The sequence below is a fragment of the Cimex lectularius genome, unplaced genomic scaffold (assembly GCF_000648675.2).
Source record: "Cimex lectularius strain Harlan isolate CLEC.00 unplaced genomic scaffold, Clec_2.1 scaffold208, whole genome shotgun sequence".
In the NCBI taxonomy this organism is placed as follows: domain Eukaryota; kingdom Metazoa; phylum Arthropoda; class Insecta; order Hemiptera; family Cimicidae; genus Cimex; species Cimex lectularius.
This window is the reverse complement of record NW_019392797.1, coordinates 840,713-851,461: the sequence shown is the minus strand read 5'-3', so window position 1 is coordinate 851,461 and position 10,749 is coordinate 840,713. Positions and strand designations below refer to the sequence as shown.

Genomic DNA, 10,749 nt, shown 5'->3' with positions numbered 1-10,749 from the left:
ATTTTTCATAAAAAATTGTACTTTTACGGGACAATTTAAATTTTAAAATAAGATGAACTTTTACTACACAAATTGAATTTTAAAAAAAGGAACTTACCTGACAAATTGAATTTTCCATAAAAAATTAAATTTTAACAAACAAATTGAATTCTCAATAAAAAATTGAACACCGGATAAATTGAAATTTTACCTGATAAATTGCATTCTCCATAAAAAAATTAAAATTTTATCTAAAAAAATTGAATTTTCTATAAAAATTTAACTCTTACCTGATAAATTGAATTCTCCATAAAAAATTGAACTTTTTTCAGATAAATAAATTTTTTTCCAAATCAAATTGAACTTTTACCAATAAAACGGACATTTTCCAAAGAAAATTGAACTTTTACTAGACAAATTAAGTTTTTTCCAAATAAAATTCGACACCTGACAAATTCTATTTGAACTTTTTTCAAATCAATTTAAACATTTACTATTCAAATTGAACTTTCCCAAATGCTATTGAACTTTTACTAGAAAAATTCGAATTTTTCCAAGTCAAATGGAACGTTTACAAAACGAATCGATTTTTTTAAACCAAATTAAACCTTTCCAAACTAAATTGAACTTTTACCAGGAAAAATAATTTTTTCTCAAATCTAATCTACCTTTTACTAAAAAAAATTGCAATTTTCAAAACCAGATTGAATTTTTAAAAATTCAAATAGAACTTATTATAATAGAAATAACTTTTTAACTTTTAACTTAGAAATAACAAAATAAATTTATCTTTTACCAGACAAATTAATTTTTTCCAATACGAATTGATCTTTTCCAAACGAAATTCAACTTTAATCTGACAAATTAAATTTTTCCAAATAAAAATTGAACTTTTATCAGACGAATTCAGTTTTTCCAAATCAAATTGAGCTTTTACTTGACAAATTGATCTTTTTCTCTAATCAAATTGAATTTTTACCAGAAAAGAGGTTTTCTATTTTTTGAAATCTAATTGAATTTTTTTCAAATCAACTTGAACTTTTACAATTCAAATTTACAACAGTTGTACTAATTTTTTGTATATGTTTATCACCGAAAAACTTTATTTTGCTAGGAAGAAAAGTGTTAAAACCAACTCGTTACTTTTTTACAAACTGCCAAAAATTAAAAGGTCTTTTTCCAAAACTTGTAAAAAATGTTTTACTTAATTAATCGGAAAACTGTATTAGCAAAATAAACCCTTTGATACGCTGAATAAAATAAATAAATAGAAATCGATTGAGCAGTTTTCTAGAAAAGGTATTACTCGGTTTTTCTCACCCTCATATTTCTACTTTCTCTTAAGAGGGGTTTTTGCAATTTGAAACATTAATTAAGCTTAGGTCGCTTAGGACTGTATAAAAATTTGAGCACTTAATATCAAACCTTTTCGGAAGGGGAGAATTTCAACATTTGCATTTTTGTTACTGACTGACTCACTGACCATCAAAATTATAACGTAATTCCCGTATAGGTAGAACCGTGAAATTTGAAGAATGGTAGGTTTTTTTTTATAGTGAGTAAAAGAAAAAATCTGAATATTGCAATTTTCTTAAATTACTGCTCCCCATTGACAACCGCTCGTTATACATAAAATCAAGATGAAGTCCTCGCGTCCTCGCATGGCTTAGTGCATGACAGAACGGATTCCGACTAAGTTTCATGTCATACGCACAGATTCAATTTCCTCTGCTTGGCTTACGCCATACCATTCATAAAAGTCAAGTCAAGGATTAAGTTTGTCAAATGTTTTATTAGACGTTGGTAACTCAATATTCTCGTATGGCCAAAGCGTAATTTGTCTAGGTTGATAAGCCTCCAGGGAGTTCATCTGATTAACTATGATCCCTCTCGCAAAAAAAAAAAAGAAAGAAAAAAAAGTCCACCATGTTGAAGCGAACAAAAATGTATGATATCCCAACGAGACGTGAAAAAGGGCCAAGTTCAAGACCCACACACAAAAAATTAGTCTATCAATGTAATGATATCTACACTGTCGGCAAGTCCGTTCTTTCTTTTAATCCATAACTTGAGAAAACTGAAAAGAAAAAATAAAAGTTGCAGACTCCCTCCCAAAAAATGTCAGCCTATCAAAGTAGCGATATCACGATTAAAAGTCAGGACCATGTGTGCTCACACAAGAGAGGTGGGCGAAGGGGAGGTAGAACTCAGAAGAAAAAAAGTCCCAGATTCATTGCTCATTCAGAAACTGGCCAAATGTTAAGGAAATAAAATAACAATGTTGCTCATAAAAATAGAAGAGAAGTGAGGTTGGCCACAATATAGACATCACTACTTTGTTAGGCAAATTTTTTTTGGAGTGGGTTTGGAACTTGGCCTTTTTTCAGCATTAGGTTTTTGTTGAGATAGCATACTTTTTTGTCCGCTACAGCATCGTGGACGTCGCCTTGTTTTGGGGAGGGTGTCTAGAACTTTTCCTTTGGAGTTCTCTCATGTTAAGGGCTAAAAAAAGAACGGTCTTGGCCACAGTGTAGATATCACTACATTGATAGGCTCATTTTTTTTTTTTTTCTGGATGGGCTCTGGAACATGACCTTTTTTTCGCGGTTAGGTTTTGCTGGGATAAATGCTCATAGGGAGCAGATTGAAGTTTCCCACGGGAAAAATCCGTCCCATACGCAGCATTCAGCAACCAGTGCCAAGTGCTTCAACTTCAATGACGCCAATTTCTTCTCGTCCAGAATCAATCAGTGTACACACTCTGGCAAAAAACTTGGGGCTAAAAAAAAATGGTGTCCGATTTATTAGCAAGTCCCGTCGAGGGTTAGAAGAAGAAGCCGGGAAAATGGCCCCGAAATGCATAGTGGAAGAATAAAAGCAAAAGAAAAAGGTTTTGAGTTCATTATCCTTGCCACTTCTAGAAAAGAAAAAAGAAAAACTAAATAGCAGGAAAGAAGAAAACATGTTAGAATTACATGTTAGTGCGAGGTTACATACTTACCTCCTCATAGATTGCCAAGAATCTCTGCCTTGGAAATAATAAAAGCCAAAACTTTCTGGTTTAGGAATTGGATTGATCTGGCTCAGAGATATAATTGTGAATTGACTGTGGAAGACATGTCATTATGGAGTGGCCAATTGGCCACCTTATTGAGTAAAATGAAATCTGCACACCATGAGGAGCTTCAGAAAAAAGCTGTAGTCCCGTCCCGTTTTACATTATATCCGGAACTTGATCATTGTGCGGGCATATGCAGCCTGATTGCGGACCGGTCGTGTGGTCTGTCGTTTAGAGAGCTCCGCTGGCTATTTAAATTGAAGTGCGAGTTGCTATTCTTAAATTACACTTCATGGATGGAAAAAGTAGTTGAATTGTGCCCTCTATGTAATTCCAGAGCGGTGGAAAACACATTTCATTTTGTCGCCGAATGTTCGATTCTGCAAGATTCGCGACCTGCACGTTGGCCTGGCGAGGCTGACCAGGCCCGCACTCATAGCAATGTTAAATGATGGCCGTCTGTGTCGTCCTCTCATCAGATTTGCTCGCCATGCTTGGACTTACAGATTCGAGCTAGTCCAACACTTTAATTATTAATGTTTTACAATATCTCTTTATTTTGTTAGCTTTTATTATTACTATTTCTTCGATTTTCTTCTATAGTATTGCTTTATTTTTATTATTTTTGATTTATTCATTTATTTAATTTTTGTAAGTTTGTTTAATTTAATCGCAGTATTTTTAGTATGTTCATAGACTAATTTAATTTAATTATTTCATGTATGTTTATTATTATTATTCTGTGTTTGCTCACATCAACTCCGGCTGACGGACTGTTGTCCATGTATTTTGTAACATATTTTGAGTTTGTTGTATTGCATGTAAATAAATACTATTATTCATTCATTCATGAAGTTGATGATCTCGCATAAGACGCTGGTGGTTATTACGTTTAAACATTTATTTCAGATACTTCTGGTCATCTGATTTTCAATTTTTTTAGCTTTTTGTTTCATTTTCGAGTTTTTTTAACAAAAAATATTTGTTCATTTAGTACTCATTTACATACTGCACCATAGTAGTGGCAAACCTCTGGGTTTAGAAGTCTAAACACGGTATGGGGAATATATGCAGGATCCCAAATGATATATCAATTATCATGTTATCATTAAAGATAATTAATTGAACAATAGTCGTCATGTTAATGGAAGGCAAGAAACCTAACTAAAAATTTGTTTAGCCTGATTAAAGCGAAAGTGTACAGCACTCCTACCTAGTAATTCTATATTAAATATAGTATTTTACACTAGCTAGCTATTTGAAAACAACACAAACCTGTGTTTGGCTCTTTTATCGCGTATATAAACAAAACATTGTCTCCTATAATTACAGGATGTGTATAATCTAAAGATTATTCCAGGTTTGTCAGTATCGGCTATTCACACGCTAAGGAAGATATCGCAAACGGAGTTGACACCCGTCTTTCAGTTTTATCTGTAACATTTTTACTGGACATTCGTCAACCAGAAAACATATTATTAATTTCCATCGGATTCCTGATAACTATGTATGAGAACACTCAGGTGATTGTATTTTTCTCCGGATCCGACCGGACGTTGATATTTCGGGTATATCTAAGCGAACGGGCCACGCGAGATAATTCGGTTATAAATGGGCGACGTCGAGTCGTTTCAGCAAACGAGACATGCACATGCACCGGAGTTTCGTGGTTATACTGATAGGCGCCAGTTTGGTAGCCGGTCGGCCTGGCTTCTTCAGCAACTTCATCAGCGACAGCGGAGAAGACGACGAAGATCTTGGGATCATGAAGTATCTGAACGGTTTCGGTGACAACCTCTGGAAAGGGCCCGACAACAAAACGGGTGAGGCCGTCTCCAGGTGGCTCCCATCCCACAAAAACAACCCTGAAGAACTCGGGGCCTACGCCGAAGGAGACATACTCTTCCCCTCGCCTAAATCCAGGAATGGGCTGAAGGCGAAGTCGGCCAGATGGCCAAAAGGTGTCATCCCGTACGTCTTTGGAGCTTCTTTCAACGCCAAGGACAGAGCGACCATCGATGCCGCCATGAAAGAATACCACAAATTGACCTGTATCAGGTAAAATCATTTTAACTATCTATATCACGTTCGCCTAATCTTGCTGCAGAAAATTATCATATTAACTTCGTCGTTCTGCAGGATATACCTGTAATCTGGTAAATTGAAATCGTTTAGATCAAAATAAACTAGGACGATCAGAAACGAAAAAAATTGCACATTATAAATATTAAAATTCATAAAATATTGCTAGTTTATTAATTTGTTGTATAGTATGGTATGGTATGGTAATAAGGATACTAGGAAGCGGGGTTTGTACTCCCCAGGCACTGTAGCCTTCTGGCTTATTGTACCTTCCTAGTTCTTTAGTTCAGGGCAATAGATTCTATCTTTCTCCTGAGAAGTATCAGGTCATTGACTGTCGCTGCTTTAATTTCATTCCCTAAGTTTTTTCGTATGTTAGGTTGAATCTCCATTGAGGTGTTGCTTCGCATTCGAAGATGATATGTGTGACTGTTTCTTCCTCCTCATTATTAATCTGCAGTTGGGATCATAATTGTATATGCCCATGTTGTGTAGATGTTTTCTCAGATGCCAGTGACCGGTTAGTAGTCTTACCATTCCTCTGCGTTTAGCCCTCTCCAGTTGCAGCAGTGATTGTGCCAGTCTTGGTGAGGGTTGTTCGCTCAGGGTATAGTTCCAAAGAGCGTGTTCGAATCGCAATCCCATATATGACATTGATTTTTTTACCCAAAAATTAAAATTACAGTTGAACAGGCACTGGGTCTACTTGACGAGATGGTCCGTCTAACGGAAATTCACAACTGTACACGGACCCAGTAGGAGATCCAGTAGTTTGGTTGTTTCCGATCATTTTGGTCTGGCTTTCCTGGTTGGTCATCAGTCACGTTTCGGCATCTCCAGTTTTTCACGAAGAAATATTTCAACATTATTAATTAACCAACATAATTAATTAACATTATTAATTAACATAATTAATTAACCAGTTCAACATTATTAATATTACTAATACATCGTGAGATTTCCCCTTGGGTACGCGGGAAACCTACACGCATTTCGCAGACCCTAGCAGTCAGGATAGGCAGGTCGAAAAAACACATTGCTGTTAAAGTTCATAGCAGCATAGAATACTAATTCATACGTACTTAAATAAGATAATAGATCGTACGCAGGCTGAGTTTGGACATTGGGACATTGGGAAATGGGGAAACAAAAACTCACTATTATACGAAGAGGCTGATAAATTGCCCAAGATAAGTTCGATGAGGACAACCATAAGAACAGAACCCTTTTGCGGCGTACCAAACTGCTAAAATCGTAGATTCATCAGACAATGGGTTAAGTCCTCGGTTCTATGGCATTCTATAGTCTAGGACTTCTATGCGCATTCTGTGTTCTAGGCATTCTGCTTCTAGGACTAGGTATGCGAAAAAGTTCATCAAAGAACCACTGCAGAGCAACGGCACATTGCTAATTCTAGGGCGTGTTAGGACTCAATAATAGTTGGATCAGACACTGCAGACTCCGGAGGAATATTTATAAACTTGAAGTAGCAGAAAGAAGCCTTTGCAGGTAATGCCAGGTTAACGAATGTTTCCACTTCCACTGCTTTAGCAATTTTTCCGCCTACCAGGCAGCAGCCATTTGAGCTTGTTGCAACCCTGTATATAAGCTTGGGGCAGACATCTGGAGGATGTAGGAAGTGTAAGTCTTTTTAACTTGGGATGACCAAAATGTCGAACTTCGGTAACGTTGCTGTTAATTCCTGTTTTTAACGTAGTTCACAAGAGTACATCCATACTCAATGAGCTGCTTAGACTCGGAAATTCGGCTAGCCAAAGGGTTTTCTTCAGTTCTCGTTTTGTGCAAGCCAGATTTAGACTTATTTTTATTTTACACTTGGCTTATTTTTGGTTTACACTTACACCTTAATATGCTGTCCCAGTTAAGTTCATAGTCGATAACGCTGTTTCAGATTTGTACCCAGGACGAAAGAGGCAGATTATCTCCTGATAACTAGCGAGAACACCGGCTGTTGGTCTTCCGTCGGTAGGGTCGGCGGTGCTCAAGAGCTCAACCTGCAGTCGCCCGGATGCCTCGTGCAGAAGGGCACAGTCATGCACGAGATGATGCACGCCATCGGATTCCTTCACGAGCAGAACCGCTGGGAAAGGGACAACTTCGTCACAATCCACTTTGAAAACATAGAACCAGGTAATAAGTGAGACAACGTCCGGAAATACTGGCGATAGGAAAAAGTCGACTGTTCTAATCGCGAATAATTACTCAGTCGGCTGCCCATAGGGTTTTTATAATCTGCCCTATTTGCACAATAATTTTCGATAGATCTTTCTATCGATGAATGTTTCAATTTAAATAATCCTTCGGATAACCTTTTTGCTTATCGTCTTGCTCTAGTAGATAAATTATTAAAAAAATTATACCAGTTGTAATTAAAATCTCATAAAAATAATGAATGAAGTAAATATTCATATTTGCTGGTTTTTCGAAGGACTATGTGGGAAGGACAGGTCTGCCATCACTACACCAACAACTAGCTTGGTATAAATACTGGAAGGAAGATATGATCAAGTCTGTCGATCGGATTATCATTTTTTGTTTAAATTACGCGAAATTTCAAATTTGCTTTTGTTATCCAAAAGGTGGTATAATTAAAGGTTTCTGTGTCTCCAGGACGTAAGAACAACTTCGACAAAGCGCAGCAATCGCAGACTGACGACCTCGGCATCCCGTACGATTACTCGAGCGTCATGCACTACTCTGCAACCGCGTTTTCTGTCAACGAGAAGCCGACCATCGTTCCGAAAAAGACAGGCGTCAAACTGGGCCAGAGGGAGAGCGTCTCGCACCAGGACGTGCAGAAAATCAGGCGGATGTATAAATGCAAAAAGCACTGACCATATTAGAAACGTAAATTTTTTCTAACTTTTTATGTACTACATTTACTCTTGTATTTTTCTTAAGAAACTATAGAAATACAAAAAAATATTTAAAGAAATATTTTTTCATTTTATAATATTCTTTTTCTAAAGAGTTAACAGTTCTACATAACTTCTCACATCTTTCGTTAACATTGTACGATATTTTATTGTGCTTCCAAACTATCGAAGGTTCATGCGGGACATCTAAAACATTTTTGTCATCCAAATCCAAAATTTCCACTCGCATTTTACGCTTCAGACCTTTTTGAACGAATTTGGTTCCCTGTCTGTTTGTGGTCAATTCCTTGTTATCGCCAAAACTCGGAAACGATGTTACCAGTTCTTATGAACTTTTCAGAGCGTGTGCTAGTTGGTTTATAAATGATCCCCTATGAATTTTATTCCAGACGGATTAACATATGTGTATGCCCATGTACAAAATATGAGGAAGAACTGCTCACCCACTTGGTGTTTTTTAGAGTTAGTTGATGATAGGTTTTGGCCTGAGAGTCGGTGAACTCATGTTGAACCGGCACAGGGACACTTACTGGGTCTTTCTCAAGATGCGGGTTGTTGGTTTTATGTACATACATGTGTACTTTTTAAGTAGCGTAGCCTGACTGACTTTGTTAGAGTTGATCAGGTTTTGGTTGAACTCAAGTTGAGGCAGCTATCCACCGACGCCTGTGCGTATGACCTTCTTTGCAAACCCCGGCCTCGCGGGATACGAAGGATCGGACCACCGAAGCGTATAGCGTTCGAGGAGGCTGAGACTACGCTGACGGAGTCCCTCGAATACGCACGGGGTAGCGGATGGGGAACGGTGAAGTGCAACTAACAACCTATCCCATTCCCGCGCCCTCTTGCCTATTTGTCGCCACTGTCAAGTTCTTCGGAGACTGGACAAAAAGAGGATCGCAACTGTTCATTCAGTGAAGTTGCAAAGACTGACTGAGGCGGCTGGACTTTGGGGGTGGAGTGGGTTCGACCTGAGGAGGTCGGCCTGCCAAGCCTCCTACACAGGCACCCTCGAGAGCTTGACCACCTCTCCCCCCTGAATTCACCCATGTGGAGAAGGTATCTGAGAATGGACAACTTTCAACTCAGCCGGTGTGTGAACCGGCACAGGGTCACTTAGTGGGTCTTTCTCCACTCGCGGAGAATCCACTCGTCACTTTAAACCGACGTGTGCCGGGCGGTCACACAGTCTCGAAATAGGCGGTCGATTCGTTCGACGCTTGAACGGCCATCTCGTCTCTTTTATCCAACAGGGAGGAGCCATACCCAATTAAATGTGGGAATGGGTGCAAAGTGGGCCAAGGCGGGTGGTGCAACCCTAAAAGGTAAGCCTCGTGTCCTCGGTCACTTCCCTTTCTCAATCCAGGTCCTACGGCAATTTCCTTGAGACCTCTTCCAACCCTTGGATACAAGGGGGGGGGGGTATCTAGACGCAACATAATAGTGTAGCCTTGAGAGCGTGGCAACCTCTCTAAAGCACAAGCTGGATTCGTGTCGGCCTTCGGATCGGCAGCGGACGGCGGGTTAGGGTTAGAGTACCAGATCCTGTCTGCATAGGCGGGGGGAGGGTGCATAACCATCTGAACTACGGGGTAGCAGAAAATGTTTCAAGTCTAAACTTTGCTTCATGGGAATGGAATCGTAGTGGCTTAGTGGTGAAGCTCCTGGCGAGAACTTAGTGTGAACCTGTTGTCCGTGGGTTCTGTTATCGGTTTCCTTCCGAGGGCAGTGTTCCTCTATCGGGTAGTTAGACATTCCACTTTAAACAAAACCGCGGCCGGAGCGAATCTGGTAGTTCTAAGGCCGGAGGAGCCCCAATATTCTGGGAGATAGAGTTGCCTTCTCTATCTAGGGAGCTCGGCGCGACGACCAAAGCTGATGTATGCACACGGTCTGGGGCTTAATGCAGCCCCATCCACTCGGAATGGACAAGCGGAGAATGAAGTCCGTCTCGGCCCCTCCAGGCGTGAGTGGAGGTGCGTCATCTCTCATCTTGAGAATGAAAACGTTCGGTAGGGGCGAAAGGCTAGGTACGGACGTTAAAGATCCTCATGTTCTTTTAAGGGCTAAAGAGTACATACGGGAACCTTTAGGAGGAAGGAACTCATGTTGAACCGGCACAGGGTACTTACTTCTCCTACTCATTCTCCACTCGCAGGTTGTAAGTTTTATCTTTTGTACCTTTTAAGTAACGTATCCTGACTGGCTGTGTTAGAGTGATGGGGTTTTGGTTGAACTCACGTTGAACCGGCACAGGGTCACTTAGTGGGTCTTTCTCCACTCGCGGAGAGTCCTCTCGTCAATAAACACGTTTTTTGTTGATTTTTCCGCCGCCTTTGACTCTGTAGATCGGAATGCTCCATTTTTTAAACTGAGTAATCTAGATGTATCTTATAAATGAATTAAGGCATTGCAAGGACTTTACAAAGGCACAAAATGTGAAATGGTAAAAGAACTTTCGGGATGGTTTTCAACACCGTCTGGAGTCAAACAAGGATCAATCCTCAACCCCCTCGTTGTTTGCTGTATTTCTAGATGATCTAACGAAGTGATAAGGAGGTGGAGATAGGAAAATGTTAATGTATGCCGATGATGTGGTATTGCAGACACTCGTTTGGCGTTACAAACAATGATAGAAGATTTAGAAATGTATTGAGACTAATGGAAAGGTAATACTGCTAAATCAAAAATTATGATATTTAAATCAATAAAATACCAATCGAAATAAAATAA

General features: G+C 39.1%; 1 protein-coding gene across 1 annotated transcript; it reads left to right on the top strand.

The window, feature by feature from the left end:
• The first annotated feature begins 4,391 nt into the window (after positions 1-4,391).
• LOC106664955 (astacin-like) lies at positions 4,392-8,017 on the top strand. The gene is made up of 3 exons (XM_014391060.2): positions 4,392-5,095; positions 7,032-7,270; positions 7,751-8,017. The coding sequence occupies exons 1-3, from the start codon at positions 4,683-4,685 to the stop codon at positions 7,972-7,974; spliced, it is 876 nt and encodes a 291-aa protein (XP_014246546.1). The 5' UTR covers positions 4,392-4,682; the 3' UTR covers positions 7,975-8,017.
• The last annotated feature ends 2,732 nt before the right edge of the window (positions 8,018-10,749 follow it).